This window comes from Macrotis lagotis, chromosome 2, assembly GCF_037893015.1.
Source record: "Macrotis lagotis isolate mMagLag1 chromosome 2, bilby.v1.9.chrom.fasta, whole genome shotgun sequence".
NCBI classification, from domain to species: Eukaryota; Metazoa; Chordata; class Mammalia; order Peramelemorphia; family Peramelidae; genus Macrotis; species Macrotis lagotis.
This window is the reverse complement of record NC_133659.1, coordinates 188,733,999-188,752,894: the sequence shown is the minus strand read 5'-3', so window position 1 is coordinate 188,752,894 and position 18,896 is coordinate 188,733,999. Positions and strand designations below refer to the sequence as shown.

Genomic DNA, 18,896 nt, shown 5'->3' with positions numbered 1-18,896 from the left:
ATTTTATCGATTGAAAAGTGGGGATAATAATATCACCTACTTCCCAGAGGTTGTTGTAAGGTTCAAAATTAATAAATACTTGTTTCTTCCTTTCTTTCCTCCTGGGGGGCATTCCTTCATGGTGATGAGATGGTGCTGAAAGATTTTAAAAGGTTGATGGCAAGGATAGGTCACTGGCTTGGTGGAATGATCTAGACAACAGGATTCCTAGTTTTATTTCCCATTGTGTGTGATGCGAAAGGGTTATTGGGGTAGAGGAGATCGTGTGAAAAGACCTAGTTGGGGTTCTCTTTTTGGTCACCTTTTTGTTTCATTTTCTTTTCTTCTTCAATCTCTCTTTCTTCTGATTCCAGGCTCCAAGTTCCATTCAGTGTAATTCTTTGCTGCTTTCAAGCTTCCTTCCTCTTCAAGAAAAGGACTTTCAGATGTTGCAGAAAAAACTGGACAGGCATCCCTCTGGCTTCCCCTAAATAGCGCTCTCTCTCGCTCGTGCTCTCTCTCTCTCTCTCTCTCTCTCTCTCTCTCTCTCTCTCTCCTCTCTCTCTTCTCTCTCTCTCTCTCTCTCTCTCTCTCTCTCTCTCTCTCTCTCTCTCTCTCTCTCTCTCTCACACACACACATACACACACACACAATCTCTCCCCCTCTCTCTGTCTCTGTCTCTGTCTCTCTCTCTCATTTGGACTCCCCCACCTCTGGGAAGGAGCTGGGGGTGTGGCCAGGGGCCGGTATAAAGTCCGGGGGAGCTGGGCTGGCCAAGCATTGCTGCTTTGAGTCCCCCTGGTTGACAGTATCCGGCTGAGAATGCTGCTCACAGGCCCTGCTCACAGGCTCTCTCCCGTCCAGCCAGCTCATTAAGTTCCTTGGCCATCTCTTCAGTCAGCAGAAGTCTCTTTTCCAGAGCTGAACTCCGAGCTAGACTATCGGTGACCTCTCCTAACTGTAGCTGGCCCTGCTCCTCACCTGCTACGCCTCAACTAGTCATGCTGCCCCTCTGCCTTGCGGCTGGGCTGCTGTTGGCCGCTGTGCCAGGGTTATGCCAGGGAGATGAGGCCATCCACTGCCCACCTTGTTCAGAGGAGAAGCTGGCACGCTGCCAGCCCCCCACAGGCTGTGAGGAGTTGGTCCGGGAGCCTGGTTGTGGCTGCTGTGCCACCTGTGCCCTGAGCAAGGGGATGCCCTGTGGTGTGTACACTGCTCGCTGTGGCTCAGGCCTTCGCTGCTACCCACCTCGAGGGGTGGAGAAGCCCCTGCACACACTGATGCATGGACAAGGGGTGTGCATGGACCTGGTAGAGATTGAGGCCATCCAAGAGAGCCTGCAGACCACAGGTAAGGAGCCCTCAGCCCTCAATCCTGACCTGCTTGTCCTTTGCCCCCTACTCTCCTCCCCACCTCAAGCCCACTGAGGTTTGGTTTCCAAGCTGCTGTCTGTCAAGTAACCTCTTCTCCCTTCTTTGGTCCTCATGTCTGGAACTTGAAGTCCCTTAGCCATCCCATCCTCTTGCCCCCAGGGTTGAGGTGAATGTAAGAATACTTGGCGGTGGTGCCTGGGCAAAATATGGGACAAACATAAATCAAAACAATATCAAGAGGGACTGGAGAAAAGAAGCTTTGAGAGCCCACCTGCCTCTTCTCCAGCTTTTCAGGAACCTTGGGGGCTCTGCAGGGCAGGCTAGGTGGTGCTGCCTTGCTGCTGGCAGGGAAGGGACAAATCGGACCCCTCAAAGCTGCCTGCCTCAGGTCTTTCTTCTAGATCAGAGATGTTCTGCTCTTTATCTTACTGCTTTGAAAACTGGAGCTTGCCAAGGGTACAATTCTGCAGAGCTTGGAAGGACCAGGAGGGGAAGGAAGACTCTGTGTGTGTGTGTGTGTGTGTGTGTGTGTGTGTGTGTGTACATATATGTATATATATGTATATATAATATATGCATATATTATATAATATATATATATATATATATATATATATATATATATATATATATATATATATATATACATGTGTGTGTTTCTTTTTTTGGGGGGGGGGGAGAAGAGGGAAAAGCACAGGAAGAGGAAAGAGCCAAATAGAACTAGGATAGTTCCTGATGCAAGACCTTCCTCCTTTTACTCTGGTTGAAGGTATACTGGGTAAACCTAAGTGGTTTTGGGAGCTAGTACATGGGACTGGAGAAAATGAGATTAGAGGGGCTCTGGGAAATGATGGAAGAATTCCCCTTCAATCTATCTCCCAGAACTGGGGAAGAAGGGTGTCTGGGGTCATTCAGGGGCAATAGGGAAAGAGATTGGCTCTCTGCCCAATCTGGAGCCATTCTCCTTCATGGTATGGGAATGCTACTCTCCTCCCTCCTGGCCCTGGTCATTTGTAGGGGGTTGGGAGGGAAGCCCTCCCTCTGAACTCACCTAGAATTTTGGCTTCCAGATCTAGATGGGGAGAGTTAGTTAATGGGAGTATGTTAACTTTTTTTGGTGACTGGAATACTTGGAAATGGAAAAAGTGTTTGTGTAGGGAGAGGAAAATCTCCTCCACCCCCAACTTCTCTCTCTCTTTTCCTAGTGCTTAAGGCTCTCTCTTTGTTAAGTCTTAGCTCCAGACGCTGGGGCTCTGGGCCCCCGAGCTTCCTGACCCTAAGGCCCCAGCCTCTTTGCTTCCTCACTGCTCTGCAGCTGGTGGGAGCAGGATGCAGGTTGTTGGAGAAAACAGGAAGGAGACAGCCCTTAGGGGTCCTGACCTAGACCCTGTCTGCCCCATCAACTCAGTAGTCAGGGAAAGGTGGTGTGTGTGTGTGTTGTGTGTATGTGTAGTGTGCATACATGTGTGTTTTGTATGTGTTTATGTGGTGTGTTTTTGTGTGTATGTATATGTTTGTGTGTTTGGTGTGGGTTTGTGTATGGTGTGTGTGTGTGTGTATGGTGTGTGTGTGTGTGTGTGTAATCAGAACTTTTGAATGGGCAGAACCAGGAGAGATGTATTTGAATGAGACTGACTCCCCTTTCTCCCTTCTTTAGGGACTTTGGAAGTGGCAGGGGCTGGGCAAGGAGAAACTGAAGGGACCATGGGGAATGGTTAGCCCAGCTGGGACATCTCTAGCTCTATGGGCGGGTTGGGTCCCTCTCCCTTTTGTGTTTGTCTGTTCCAGAGGCATAAGTTTTGTCTTCTGCCCTGGTGGACCATGCCAGACAGTGGTGTGGGCATGGTGGTCTGTAGTGTCTTATTTTTGAGCAGATCTGAACCCTGGAGATGAGAGCTACAGGTCTGGAGGCTTGGACACCAGGGTGCCACTTTCTAGACATCTCAAGTCAAGCCAACAAATATTTAATATTTATGCCACCTCCAATTTGCTAGGCATTGTCTTAAGTAAACCCTGAGGATACAAAGAGGGCAAAAAAACAGTCCCTAATCTCAAGGAGCTCATAGTCTAATGGGGGAGATAAAGTGTAAACTATGTGCAAACAAGTCACATAGAGGATAAACTGAACAGGCTCCCTATCTCTCACTGGAGCCAGGAAAGGAGAAGTGGGGAAAGAGTGACCAACCTTCACCTGTGGAGAGGGAGATTACCTCCAAGGCCTTTAGATTATTAAAAGAATAACATAAAAATGACGTGGAAAATACCATGTAAATCAAACCTGGAGGCAGGAGGGATGTATGCACATACACTCACATATGTATTAATTTTTTTTTAAGTTTTATTTTGCAAGGCAAATGGGGTTAAGTGACTTGCCCAAGGTCACACAGCTAGGTAATTATTAAGTGTCTGAGGTTGGATTTGAACTCAGGTCCTTCTGAATCCAGGGCCAGTGCTTTCTCCACTGCACTGCCCCGCTAATTGTATTAATTCTTTTGAGTGATAAGATGACAGTTATGTCCCCCATGCCCATGGACCTGTAAATAGCACATGTTTTCTGTTTCATGCTTCCTCCAGGACCCAATTTGATTCTGAGAACTCTAAAGGGAAGGAAGAAAAGGTATCCAATTGATGAGGTCAGCCAGTGTTCTCCTGCCCTGCCCTGCCCTTACCAGGGCTGGACAGTTTAAGCTTGAGGTTGGGTCCCCAGTGAAAGGGATTTAACTTGTTTGGAACCTTTCAAACATTCTCCAGCTCCCCAGGGATCCAGTCACTGGACAGAGAGTCCAGGAACTCAGGACCCTGTTGGCCTCTTCCCAGGGAAGACTCCCCCTTTCCCATCCAGGTCTCTAGGCACAGACCTGCTGCCCGGGTTTGGTTCTAGCTGAGGCTCCCAACTTGCTTTTTGCCCTGGTAGAAGAACCTTTGGAAGCTTTCTCACCAGCCTCTGCTCTTTGAGCTCTCTCTTTTCACTCTACATTGGACTCTAAGGCAGCTTTCTTCTTTCCTCTGAGCCCCTCCAGAGAGATGGACAGCTGGGAGTGGGTGTGGAGGGGAGCTCAGGTAAAAGGTGATTGGGCTGTCCTTGTGTGGAACAGCCTTGGTCCAGCTGCCTCACATCTCTTTGCCCTCCTCTCCCCTCCCCAGTCTTTTAGTTTGAGATGCCCAACCTATCCATTTACTTAGCAGGCAGAAGATGCCTGCCCCCCCCAACACACACACACACACACACACACACACACACACACACATACATACACACACACACAAACACATACACATATAGACACATACACACACACACACACACACACACACAGCCCCACCTCCCTTTGAGTGGGACAGACAGGTTGTGCATTAACAAAATGGAGGTCGCTGGAGGTGAGAGGACACGGAACATCTGCGTCAGAGCTCTGTGAATCTGCTGCCAACGGCAGCAACAACAGCAGCAGCCACAGTTGTAGTTGTATGTTGACCATTACCTATTGGCATCTTCCAGTGAGGGCACTGAAGGGCCTAAAGATAAGGACAAAGCTAGGGGACTCTTCGGTCTTCCTGGGATGGACAGGGGCAAGGGGGAGGGAGAGGAACATGAGAAGGAATGTTGGACTTGGGTTAATTTTTATCCCATATAAGCAAATAGTATCTCCTTACCTCAATACCAGGAACTTAGTCACCTCATGGGAACAGGGCATTCCCAGAAATCTGCTTCCCTGGTGGGGGGGGGGGGGAAGCAGACAGTTTGGGTTGGAGAAGGGGAGGACTGGGCTGTTTTTTGTTTTCTTAATTGACTGAACTGGACTATAGGTGTCTTGAGTTCTAGGAGCTGTCCAGTTAAAGAAATAGTCTCTCTGGGGGATGATCATATAGGATCATAGGGTTACAGCCAGAGGGGAACTTGAAAGTCATTGAATTCCCCACCTCCATTTTACAAAAGAGGAAATTGAGGCCAAAAAATATGAAGTGATTGGACCAAGGTCACAAAGCTAGGAAATGGCAGTACTTGATAAGAGTTCAAGTCTAGTTTTATTGCCTCTGTGTCTTCTCCTCTGACTCTATTCATTCTCCTACAATGGCTGGAGTTGCAAGAGGGCTTAGGATGACAAAGCCTCCTGTCTGGGACTTAGGATGTCCAAATTCTTGGACAGATCTTAACTCAGTGTGATAGTGGCTCCCTGTATCATAGAGACCTAGACAGGACCCTGAATATTCTGGCTCCAAGAGAGAAGATGGATAAGGACTGATGGTTCAATGCCTTTGATAATGAAACTTGCCCCAACTGTGTAGGTGATTAGATCTGCAATTCACAGAATTAAGTTGTAGACAGGTAAATGTCTTATCAGTTTCTGAGAAGTTAAGCAGGAGCCCTAGGAGAGCCCTAGTGGGAGAAAGGAAGAGGATTGGTGGTGGTGGGGGGCCTTTATGAGATGCTAAGGTAAGGATTAGGTGTCTGAGAGACAGTCAGGTGAGAAGGGACACTGGTAGACAGAAGCAAGCATTTGGGAAAATATTAGGGAGAGAGCTGGGAGTAGGGCAAGGGAGCTGTGGGAATACCAGGGAAGAAAGGAATGGAATGGGGGAGGATTGTTAAAGAAAAGGAAGGAGTAGGGTAACTAGGTGGGGTAGTGGATAGAGCACTGGCCCAGAAGTCAGGAGTACCTGAGTTCAAATATGGCCTCAGACACTTAATAATTGCCTAACTGTCTAACCTGGGCAAGTCACTTAATTACATTGCCATAAATAAATAAAATTTTAAAAAAAGAAAGGGAAGGACTTAGGAGATCATTGGTGGGAAAAGGTAGGTAGAGACTAATATGATTTTAGTGTCATTCACAAACAAGTGATAAACCAAATTCTGTGTTAGTAAACATGTGATTAAGAAAAGGAACATCTTTCTGGAGGCCCCTTTATTTGGGGTTCTGAAGTCAATGGGGTTGTCAAATAGGGATTGGTACCTTCTTGGAGTCAAGTCTCAGAGGAAGGGGCTGGGCTAATCACTCTGTCCTCTGAGCCCCCTCTCTCAGTGACAGGGCTTGGATGTCTGCCCAGGTGCTATGTGTCCCACCCAATGTGGTACCCAGTGTGGGTGGTCTTGGCTCTAACCAGGGGGAAGCAGAGGGAGGAGCAGCCACCCTTAGATTTTGGCAGTGGTTTGTTGGAAGGAAGGCTCCATTGGCCCAACTTATGTGTCCCCTCCCTTAAGGGGTCTGAAGGTGGTTGGAGAGAAGGAAGAAAGAATCATAAGGATAAAGGGTTATTGGCTTATGGAGGGATCTGAGGGGAAGAATGAAATCATGTTATAAGAAGAGGAAGACCACAAACTAAACCTGGTCCTTGCTACCCCATCAATCCTGAGTTGGGAGCTATCTATTCAGTTGGTCTTGATTTGGGGTCATTTTCCTTCTGAACCTATCAGAGTTGGTACTTTGTCTTCATCAGTTATTGGGTGATGGCCTGTCTTACTCCAAGGCAAAAAGCTAGATAAGCTGAACTTAATTGCCTCAGGAATCCAAACAAGACTTTACAAGGGCCAACTCTGAGGTAACTTGGGCTGTTCTACCTAAAGGGGGGATGAATCTGCCACATGGCAATGGGGAATGTACACTGGAACCTCCAGTGGCAGGTAAGTGACAGGGAGTAATCACTTGGGGAGGGAAGAAGTTACTTTGGCCATAGTACCCCAATTCTTATACACCTTGGAAATAGAACTGGGTCTGGTCCATTTTGAATCATGGTCAGTACTTTAGGGAGCTGGCTCTCTGACATTTCCAGAAAGCCCAACACTAAACCCAGCTCCAGTTAATAGAGTAAAGGGTTAGGGGTGAACATAGAAGACAAATATGGAGGTTTTATTCCAAGATAATAGGACCAGAAGGACTCTTATTAGGAAAGGGACAGGAAAAAATCAAAAGTCAACAGAGGGAAAAAATCAGTCTGTTCCTGAGCCCCGGAGGGGAGAGGTCTTTGAATTGTGTGTGTGTGTGTGTGTGTGTGTGTGTGTGTGTGTGTGTGTGTGTGTTTAGACATTGCACACTGAGTTAACCCTAGAATTATCTCTCTCACTGGCTAGAAGAGAAGCCTTGTCTAGCTAGGGTAGAGCAGAGCTATCCTCCTTGACCTTTCTGACAAAAGGTCAGGGCTAGGTCCTAAACCCCTTGTTTCTCTTTAAAAAAACAAACAAATCCTAAAACCCTTAAGTTTTCTTCCCATTACATGAAGTGGGGAATTCTTTTATTTGTTTTAAACTGAGGTTCTTTACCTTTTTGTGTCCTGGGACTCCTTGGCAATCTAATGAAGCCCAAGAACACTTTCTCAGAATAATGTTCTTAAATAAATAGGCCCACAAAGGAAACCAATTATGTTGAAATATAGATGTCAAAATTATTACAAAGTTCAACAGACTCCAGGTTAAGACCCCCTGGACCAAAATAACCTCTTGGACATCTCAGGGTGCTCCAGAGTACCAGCATCCTGGGTTGTGTTGTGTAAATCTCCATGGACATCTGTGTCCTTTATGGTGTTCAAGGATTTGATCCTATTCCTTCTCAGCCTAGAGAGGTCTTTCATTTTTAGTCTGCCTTTACTGGGAGCCTCTCCATTTTCCACCTTCCCATTCCCCCTCTTCTTTGAATCTTCCCTACTGACAATAGACAAATACTGACAAAGACAGTCCTATAGTGTCCTATGTGGTTGGTTAGGGTCTTCATAACTTCATTTGGCATATCAAGAAATTGAGGCCCTAAATTGGGGAAGTAGACTCTATCAATGACAGAGATAATAATTATCAGGTTTAAGATTGGAATCCGTGTCAGCTGCCTCCCAGGTTTAATTTCCTTTCCTCCACTCCAGATGACTTCATAGCTCTTCAGAACCAAGTCAGTTGACATCATGTCCTCTATTTAAAGGTCTTCTCTTTGAGGAGTCACTAAGGTTGTATTCGGGTGGAAGATTGTATTCTTGGTTTTATTTCCAAGTGTCAAGAATGTCAAATATTTTATGGGTCTTTCTGTGCACAATAGCAAAAGGGAGGATGTTCAGGGAACAGTCTGTAATGGCTCCTAGATCCTTTGTTAGCTTGTAAAAAAACAGTTCAGAGTCTCTCATCTTTTAAGGCTAGTGTGAAGCCTTTCTCCCTAAATATATTACCTTTTACTTAGCCACAAGGAAATTCATTTCCCGATTTTCGGCCTACTTGTACAGATTTGTGAAGTCATCCAATGATTCATAGAATCATAATATTTCTAACTGGAAGGAACCTTAAACCACATCACCTCCCCTCTTTATTTTACAGATAAAACTGAGGGACAGAAGGTGGAGTGATTTATCCAAGGTCACATAGGTAGTGAGCGACAAAATAAGGAGTCAAACTCAGGTTTTAGGGTTCTTTCTGCTAGAATTAAAACTTTATATCATTGTAGGTTTTGAGAGTCTTCTATGGTCTCCCTTTCTAGAGAATTAGCAAAGAAATGTTAAATAAGATAAGACCAAGCACGGAGTCCCTGAGATTACTTCCTTTTGTGTCCAGAGAAATACCCATTTATCCCTACCCTTTGTTCCTATCTCTAAGCCAATCCTTTATCCCTGGACAAAACATTTTCCCCAATCTTATGGTGACTCACTTGGAATAGACTTTGGTGTGGAACCCAGTCAAAGGCTTTTTGGAAGTCTGATTTCCTCCCAGGTTGGTTTCCTTTTGTCCAATAAAAAAAATAACTCCCCTTCAAAGAACTCAGAGAATCAAAGGAGGACTGAAACCTAAATTTGGCTGGGGCTGAAAAATACCATTTGACCTAAAGGAGGCACTAGGATAGCTGCCACGCCTGGAAGAACCTGTAACCTCCTTGAGAAAAAAAAAAGGTTCTGACACAAACCAGATGTGGCCTCCTGTCTAGCTGCCAACATCTGGAATTCTGGCTAGGGTTTTTGCTCAGTCTGGCTATGGGCTGCCAAGATTGGAGATTTTAGAGGTGGCCTTATTCATGGAGGGGTGCTTTTGACCTCTCTCTCTTAATCCCAAACTGTTATCTTGACACCTGCATCTCTGGGATGGGTTTAGACTCAGCTGGAGTCTTTTGGGTGTCCCAATGGAAAGAATAAGAACTTAGTTGTATTTCTTTCTCCTTCCTCCTATGGAGAGACCTGGCTTTGATTGTAGACTTCCCACTTCAAGTGGACTGAAGACGTTTGCATGGGGCAAGTTTTCTGTCTCTCTTTGTCTATCTCCGACTCTTTCTTCTCCTCACTCTCTTCTTTTCTTCCCCATTCAATTCACACCCACACCCACACTGAGACTCATACACTTCTCATAGTTTTATAAAATCATAATTTGGCATATGCCCTAATCATTCATGCTCATACTGTTCCACACTTTCTCAAATACCCTTGATTATAAACACCCTAACACCTCTCTCTCTCTCTCTCTCTCTCTCTCTCTCTCTCTCTCTCTCTTTCTCTCTCTCTCTCTCCCTCCCTTCCTCTCTTTCTCTCTCTCCCCTCCCTCTTCTCCCCTCTTTCTCTTTCAGGCAAAGCTATATACACATTCATACTTCCTTTCCTCCCACCTAATCCATGGTGAGGGCCATTTTGGGCCCAGTTTGACATCATTTGTGGAAATTTTGATTCAGACCATTTGGAAGAAGGTCAGAAAAGCCAGCAGCTTTGGGAATCCCCCTGGGCTTGGCCCAGCCAGCAGCCTGAAAAAAAGCAGAAAGGGAGGTGGGAAGAGAACCAGGGAGAAGGGGGCCAACAGGTTGACAGGAGAAGGGAAGGGAAGGACAAGGGAGTGGCTAGAACAGAGAGCAGACCTGCAATTCTTAGACCTCCCTGATAGGCCTCCAGAGACCCTTCAGGGTAGTCTGGGCAACTCTAGCTGGTGAATCATCTAAGGCCTACTCAGATTCAGGGACTTTAAACATGATATTCCCTCTGGAGGACACAGGCAAAGGCGGGAAAGCACAAGGAGATCATTTTACTGTGCCCACAGGAGGATAGGTGACTGTACCCTCATTTCCTGGGAGTTAGATCATTGCTTTTCCCTCCCCATTTGGGTAAGGGCTACCAGGTGACGTACTCTTGCCCCAAAGAAGCAAGATATCCTACTTCCCTAGGAGAAGTCTCCCTCTTGAATATATGGAAATCAATAAGAACTTATTTCTACAGCTGGAAAAGACCTTAGAAACTGTCAAGTCAAAACTCCTCTTAAAGAAACTGAGGCCCAGAGAGGTTAAGTAGTTGTTCAGTTGTGTCTGACTCTTCATGACCTCACTGACCATAGCATGCCAATAGTGTCCATAGGGTATCTTGGCCAAGAAATTGGAGTGGTTTGCCATTTCCTTCTCCAGTGGATTAAGGCAAACAGAGGTTAAACTTGTCCAGGATCATGCAGTTAGTAGGTTTCTGAGGCTGAATTTGAATTCAGGTCTTTCTGACTCAAGGCCCAGTGCTTTATCCTTTGAGCCAGCTAATTGTTTCCATGTCAAGTAATAGCAGCTAGTTGGAATTTATAGGATGTACAAAGTACTGTAGCTAACTTATTTGATCCTCACATCAACTGTGAAATAGAGGCAATTGTAATCTCTGTTTTCATATGAAGAAGCAGGCTGTGAGAGGTTAAGGGCTTTGTCCAAGGTCAGGCAGCTAGTTAGGTCCAGTACTCTATCCATAGCTGCCTCCTAAAAGTGGAGGGTAGGGGGGCAGTTAGCCTCTGCCCCCATCTTTAGCACTGACCCTCTCTCTTCCCCAACTCCACCTTGTGGCTACAGACAAGGAGGAGAGTGAGCACCCCAACAACAGCTTCAGCCCCTGCAGCAGCCATGACCGTAAATGTCTGCAGAAGCACTTAGCCAAAATCCGGGGTCAGAACCTCAACAGCGGCAAGATGAAGAGTGTCGGGAATGTGGCCCACCGAGAAGACAGTCGGCCCATGGTGAGGCTCTCCTCCTTTTCCCAAACCTGGATAATTTCTAATCAATAGCATTCATTCAACAAATATGGATTAAGCACCCGGAATGTCTAAGATTCTCCCTGCTTACTTATTTTCTTATAGCTTATACTACTAAACCTTATTCCATATATCTTTTCTTCTTCCCATCCCTTTTCCTCTCAAGGTAACTCTGCTCTTCTGCTCTAGAGAGACCCTTATTGTCTTCCCATTCCCTCCCTAGCACCTGCTGTTCTCCAATTTTCCTTGGCCCTTGACCATTTTCTTCAGTATTCTTTAGGTCTTGCTACTTTCCTCCAGTATGCCCTCAATTTCTGGTCTTCCCCCCCAGGTTCTCCATCCTTTTTTACTCTTGTGTTTTGCCAGGCCTCGAGCATTTCCCCTAGTATCCCTTGGGCCCTAGAATTTTGTTTCAGTGTCCCCTCCTCCCCAGTCCTTATGCCCCTCTCCCTGGATCCTTGCAATTCTTACTCCTCTTATCTAAAGTCCTTCCAGTCCTTTGTTCTCCTCCCATCAGATCCTCCTGGCCCTTGTTCTTTTGGAGTGTCTCCTGTCCATCTCCTTGCCCACCCTTTCTCTTTCTCATCTTCTCTCCCCCCGTCCTTGCTCTTCTGGCAGTGCACCGCAACTCCACCCCTCCTGCCCTAAGCATTCCCAGATTTCCTAGGCCATCCTCTGCCCACTCAGGGAACCCAAAGCTATGTAACTTTTCTACCTCCTGCAGACTCAGGGCTCCTGTCAGAGTGAGCTGCACCGGGCTCTGGAGCGGCTAGCAGCATCTCAGGGGCGTACCCATGAGGATTTGTACATGATCCCCATCCCCAACTGTGACCGAAATGGCAACTTCCACCCCAAACAGGTGAGTCATGTCTTCTAATACTCCTAACATTCCTACTCATCTCCAAGTCCCAACTCCTCTCAAGGTCATTGACAATGGTGGTCAAGACACCAAACCCACTCCTGGCACTGATGAGAACCTTCATTTGTTGGGAATACTGTGTAGGAGATTCCAGCATAGGAAGGGGTTAGTCAAATTGGCCTCTGAGGTTCCTTCCAACTTTGAAATTCTGTCATTTATTTCTACATTTCACTGAGTAATCCATGAATCAATCAACAAAAATTTACTAAGCTTCTATCTGCTGGGCTCTAAATTCTAGAGATACAAAAAGAGGCAAAAGACAGTCCCTGCCCTCAAGGAATTTATAATCTAATGGTAAGGTATGGGAGAAAAGAAAGCAGGCTTACTCTGTTAGTACCTCTATTAGAACCTCTGGAGGTGAATCCCTTAAAAGGCAGCTTTGGCATAGAGAAAATAAAGGAGTCAGGGAGACCTGGTTTCAAGTCTTGCCTCTGACTTTGAGCAAGTCATTTAATCTCCCATTACCCCAGCTACTCCTTAAGACTCTGAGTTGCAACATTTAAGTGCTGCTCTGTAGTAATATTACTTATCTGGATGTTCCCTATGGCAATGAAATTAGGTGTAAACTTCTTTAAAAAATGAAATTTCAAATGTCACTCTAAGCATAATCTTAGCCCTAACTCTAAATAGTTCAACTCTTTTAACCTACTCCAAGGTATACACACAAGGTATAAAGATACCATCATCATCATCATCATCCCTTCTTCTTTCTACTCCTTAAACACACACCCAAGATTCTGACCTTAGTCTTTCAGTAGTTTACCAAATTCCATTTTTTGTTTGCTTTTTTGCAAAGCAATGGGGTTAAGTGACTTGCCCAAGGTCACTCAGCTAAGCAAGTACTAAATGTCTGAGGCTGGATTTGAACTCAGGTCCTCCTGACTCCAGAGGCAGGTGCTGCCCTGTTCTATATACTCTTTTTTTTTTAATGTTTTTACAAGTCAATGGGGTTAAGTGGCTTGCCTAAAGCCACACAGCTAGGTAATTATTAAGTGTCTGGGGCAGATTTGAACTCAGGTACTCCTGACTCCAAGGCTGGTGCTCTATCCACTGCACCACCTAGCTGCCCCCGTTCTATATACTGTTGAGGCAACTAGATGATGCAGTAGATAGAATACCAAGCCTGGAGTTAGTAAGACCTGAGTTCAGATTTGACCTCTGATAGTTACTTAATCTTTGTGGGCAAGTCACTTAACCTTTGCCTTAGAAGTTGCTATATGATTCAGTGGATAAAGCACTAGATTTGGAGTAGGAAGATCTGAGTTAAAATCTAGCCTCAGTCACTCACTAGTGCTGTGATCCTGGGCAAGTCACTTAACCTGTTTGCCCTAGTTCCCTCAATTTGTAAATGAATTGTAGAAGGAAATGGCAGACTACTACCTGCCAAGAAAATCCCAAGCGGTGTCTCAAAGAGTCTTGAAAAGACTGAGCAACAACATTCTTTAAAATTATTTTTATTTATAACATTTATTTATTTTTGTGCTGAATTCTCTCCCTTCCTACCTTCCTCCACTTCTCTACTCATTAAGAAGGTAATAAATATGATATCAATTATATAAACAATAATACTCTTGACAGACAACCTTGTGTGGTGAATCAGATACTAGACTTGGAATCAGGAAAATCTAGGTTCAAATACTGAATCTGATAAATATTAGCTGTTTGACAGTACCATAGCAGTCATTTAATCTCTCTATACCTCAGTTTCCTCATCTATAAAATTAAGAGGCAGGATTGATGACCTTTTTGGTCCCTTCCAGCTCTAACTCACCCAACCCAAGTGGTTCTTTGAAAACGAGTCTCCCTTGGTTGACGGGATGACTTAATTCTTTCTCCCAAGGGCTTTTTAATGCTTCTCTGTCACCTTAGCTTTGTGATTGGATCAAATAGGGGTGGGGATGTCTCAGTTTTACCTTTATCTGAATCTGAACTAAAACCCTCACTGTTCTTGTCTCTGACAGTGCCACCCAGCCCTGGATGGGCAGCGGGGGAAATGCTGGTGTGTGGACCGGAAGACAGGGGTGAGGCTCTCCGGAGGGCTGGAGCTGAGAGGGGAGCTGGACTGCCATCAGGCATCAGACAGCCTCCGAGACTGAGCTGTTTGAGGCCCACAGGCAGGGGTTCCCCAAACACTGCCCCCCACCCCAGGAGACCAAGGAACCCACTAAGTCTGTGTTTGAATTTGGGGGAGGGCAGAGAGGCCTTCCTTCCTCCTCCTCGACCTGACCTTAATTTCTAATCCAGATTTCTCCCCTTGGTGTGAGTGTACCCTTTGAAAAGTCCTTCTTTGGACTCCGGTAGCCCAAGATCAGGGAGTGTGAGACTCCCATGGCTATAGCCCCAAATTGATGCTGAATTCCAGTCCTGGGGATGATTGCTCCTCACCCTCTTGGTCTGGTGGACCAGGGGAATGGGTACCAGAAAATGGTTGATCTGTAGAAGATAATTTTCAGTCTAGAAGGAATAATAAAGAGGCAGTTCCGTAGAGTGGTTAGAAAGCTGCCCTCGGAGCCTCGAGGACCTGGGTTCTAGTCCCATTCCTGATGCTAACTGACCTTGTGACCCTAGGTGAGTCAATCAACCACTTGATTCTCTTAGACGTTTAAGTTTCAGAGATAATATCAACTTGGATTAAAAAAGAGAATTTCCTCTTCTGGAATCTCCTATACCACTGTCATCACAGATAGTAATAGGGAGAAGGCAAACACTTGGTCCAATTCTTCTAGTCATTTTGGGCCCTAGCGTAGGTAGGGAGTTTGGAGGTGGTCCAAATGCAGCTTTGGTGAGTTGAGACTATGGATGGGGAAAAAGAATTGTTAGATTCAGCTAACAAACACCCCCCCCCCCAGCTGTAGACAAGTAGATATTTTTGCTTCTTTTTTTCCTCCCCTTGGCCAAAGACTCTCTTTCCCCCTTACCATCCCCCCAACCCCCATTGATTCCTAGCTTCAGGGTCAGCGCCATGTCCCAGTCATCACAAGTATAGACACACATCATTGGCTTCCTGCAAGATCTGGTCCTGTTTGGCCTCCTATAGCTCAGGCAAAGAGGGGAGCTCTTTTGGCGGATCATGCTTAGCCAGGATACTCATATTCACACTGGCCCGGGTCATTCTCTGGGTTAAGGGGAAAGGGGGTGGAGGCAGGAGGGAAGCAGGCTTGAAGAGGGACTAGCAAGTCAGGAAGGAACAAGCAGCCAAGATTTCAGGCACAATTGGGCAGGAGGTACTTAAGGAAGTCAACATGATAGAGTTTTGGAAGAGGTGGGGGTGGTGGTGTTGGATTCAGGAGTTAGGGAAAAGGAAGGGATGTAATCCAACAGTCCCACCCCACTGCTGGCTTCAGTAGGCCTATTGCCCCAGCCTCTCCGCTCTTCCCCCTTTCCTTCCTCCCTCCCGATGGCCCAGCCTGGCCAGGCTTTCCCCTGTCACTTCTGTGGGACATACTGCTCTGAGGACAAGTCAATTTTCTTCCAGTAGAGTTGGGGTCACCGAACCATGTTTGCATAGGGACCTACCAAATTAGCAATTAGAGATGTTTGATTGTTATTGTATGTATGTTTTTTTTAAACAAAACAAAACTGAAAACTGTCCCAGTGATATTGTCTGATTGATTTATTTTTGGTATTGGGTAGGGTAGGGTGTGGTGGGGGGGGAGTGAGGACTAAGGGATTTGGGAGACAAGAACATTCCTCAAGTCTGGGTCTCTTAACCCTTCGCTTTCCAGGAGAGGCATTTCTTCACTCACTCCCATATACTAATCCCAATGCCACGTATGAAAGACAATCTGCTACATATTTATATAATTCTGGAGAGGCAGTGTGAAGTAATGAAGGGAGGGCCAGCTTAGGGGTCAGGAAGATCTGCATTTTGCCTCTGACTCATACTGGCTGAGTGACAGTGGGGAGCAACAGAAAGAACCCTAAGGTCTGCAATCAGAGGACATGGGTTCAAATGCCACCTCTTTATGATTCTGAACTTCCACGGGTCTCAGTTCCCCCCATCTGCAAAATGAAACAGTTAGATGAGATAACCTTTAACTCTTTTCCAAGTTTTAGATCAGACAAATGATCCAAGAACAAATCATTTAACCTCTCATTCTTCCCAAACAATTGACTTTGCACAAATCCCCTCCTCACTTAAATCCAATTCACTTGCAAGTCATGAAATCACATCCCTGATGTCAGGGTCCTCTTTGAGAATGAAGGACAAACAACAAAAACAACAAGAACTATATAGTTCAACTACACTGCACCGGTGCAGGGAATTTCCACACCAGGAGTACATCCATCACACCAGAGGTCTGAATAGCAAGGTCTATGTAGGGCTTAAAGTAAAAAAGTACTTTCTTCACAACAGTCCTGTAACCTAGGGAGGGAAGTCACATAAAATCATCTTGCTTACTCCAGTAAGGGATGGTCTACTGACTCTGGTCCAGGAATGGTGAACAATGGGTCATAGAGAGGCAAGAAAGAAAGTCTTGGTTGGAGGCTGTGGAGACAATCTGGAATGCATCTATTTCTGGGAAGGGGTGGTGGTGGTAAGGTTGAGGCTGAGCTCAAGAGAAGGATCAGATTTCCTCTGTTTAATTTGTTAACCTGGTGGGAGTGGGGCAGTACCTGGGAGAGTGTTGTCTGGGTGTGTGTGGGGAGGCTGACCAGAAAGTATGCACTTTTCTTGATTGTCTTTTGGCCCCCAGGATAGTATGTGTTTTGGAGTGTGGGAATATGGCTCTCATTCTTATTGAACAGAGTTTATGAGGCTGTAGACTCTCAGGAACTTCTTTCTTAGCACTACATTTTGGTAAATGTGAAGTCTAGGGTAAAATTGGATTCACAGAAATCAGGAAGACCTGGATTAGAATTTTGCTTCAATTATATTTGTTTCCATTGCTATTTTGTCTCAATTTCCTCAGGTTGTAGTACCTGATGACCTCTTAGGTCCCTTTGTTCTCTAAATCTGCATTTAGTTGATCTCATATTCTTCTTTAGTCCTTCTCTCCATGAGGAAGCAAGTTTGCTATGGTGGGTGGCAGCTCTCTTCCTGTCCCAAAGATAGCTGTCAACCTCTGTACACAGACTGTGTAGTCTTCTCTTTTCACCCATTTTCTTCCCCTCTAGGTTCCCAGCTGGTGGAGAATTTAGGAATTCTCTATAATGGTAGTTGATTTTTTTTTCCCTCAGGACCCTTTTGTACTTATTATTGGAACCCCTTCCCATGCAAAGAACTTTTGTTTACATGGATTATAGCTATAAATATTTATTCTATAAGAATATTATTATTATGAAATTATGAATATTATTATGAAAACAGTTTTAACCCTTTGAAAAGATCTTGGGGACCCATAGAGTCCCATGGTCACACTTTGAGAATTGTTAAACTGGGTATGACAGATGACAGAAGACTTCAAGAAAGGAAAAGTGCCTATGGTCAGAGAGCAGAGCCAAGAATCAAGCCTCAGATTCCAAGTTTAGTGTCCTTTACCCTATATCTCTGTCTCTCTTAGAGATCTAAGTCAATTCTTGAGCTATTCTGCCAGGCCCAACCCACAGGCCCCCTTCCTTTTCCCTTCCCTTGTGGTTTATGGCTGAATGAGTGAGTGTGAGGATGGTTGGCAAAGTTTTAAGGTCTAAGCCAACAAACTAAACTTTTAAAATGAGCTCCTCAGCTTACAGTCCTCAGAAATAGCTCCCCTCCCCGAAATCCTATTATTCATCGACTCTAATCCCTAAAATGTGGATGTGTATCTGTATTGTGCCTGTATACTTACGGTGTATGTAAGGGGTATCAATAACACTTATTAAATGCCTACTATATGCCAGATGTGATAATAAATACTGGGACAAAAAATTAAAAGATGCTCATTTGTTCTCTAGGAGTTTACCATCTAGTGTAGGAGCACCATGTGAGTAAAGCTACCTATGTTAAGTGAATTATATAGAAGGATACCTAGGAAATCATTAACAGAGAAAAGCACTAGAATTGAGAAGCTGGGACTTAAAGGAAGCTAGGGGAGTCAATGGGGTGGAGTCAAGGAAGGAGAACATTCTGGGCCTGGGGTCAACCAGAGAAAATGCTCAGAGTCAAGAGAGAGATGTAGGTGGTATATGAGTATATGCTGGTACTTTGACTCTCTCCAGCTCATTTTTACTGATGAGGAAACAAGGATTACGTGACTTGGCCAGGATCACACACATACAGTTAGTTAAGGTCTGAATCCAGACTTGAACTTGTGAAGATCAGTCTTTCTCTACTCCAGGTCTGTCACTAGCCACTGTACCACCTGGCTCTTAATCCACTAAGTACCCCACTGTCTCTCATAAATATACTCACAAAGAAAGCAACTCATCCTCAAATCAGTTGAAACTCAGAATCCTTGGAAAAGATATTCTGAACTTCCTGTTGGTTGAGTAGGGCAGATACTGTTCTTCATCAGAAGGTACCCCTTCTTTTCTCCTCACCCTTGGGAGTCTTGGGGCTGTCAGAGTAGAGGGAGGTATTAAAATCACTTTCAGGTCTATAAGAGGAGGAGAAGGACTTTGAAGGAAGTGAATTATATTCTTCATCTTCTCCACCATAGTGGTGTTTCCCTATAAGCTCATGTTGTCAGAGTCCAGAGGGAAATTTGTGTTCCAGTGCTGGCCTGGCCTGGCTTCCTTCAGCCTGTGTAAGCTAGTTCTGCCCCTCCC

General features: G+C 45.3%; 1 protein-coding gene across 1 annotated transcript; it reads left to right on the top strand.

The window, feature by feature from the left end:
• Positions 1–748: 748 nt before the first annotated feature.
• Positions 749–15,831, top strand: IGFBP4 (insulin like growth factor binding protein 4). The gene is made up of 4 exons (XM_074223973.1): positions 749–1,330; positions 11,112–11,275; positions 12,015–12,149; positions 14,171–15,831. Exons 1-4 carry the CDS (start codon positions 982–984, stop codon positions 14,303–14,305), a joined length of 783 nt encoding a protein of 260 aa, XP_074080074.1. The 5' UTR covers positions 749–981; the 3' UTR covers positions 14,306–15,831.
• Positions 15,832–18,896: the final 3,065 nt, after the last annotated feature.

Coding starts and splice junctions, on each gene's coding strand:
- IGFBP4 (XM_074223973.1), top strand. CDS start 982: ATGCTGCCCCTCTGCCTTGCGGCTGGGCTGCTGTTGGCCGCTGTGCCA. Junction 11,276..12,014: donor GAGAAGACAGTCGGCCCATG/GTGAGGCTCTCC, acceptor TACCTCCTGCAG/ACTCAGGGCTCCTGTCAGAG. Junction 12,150..14,170: donor GCAACTTCCACCCCAAACAG/GTGAGTCATGTC, acceptor TGTCTCTGACAG/TGCCACCCAGCCCTGGATGG.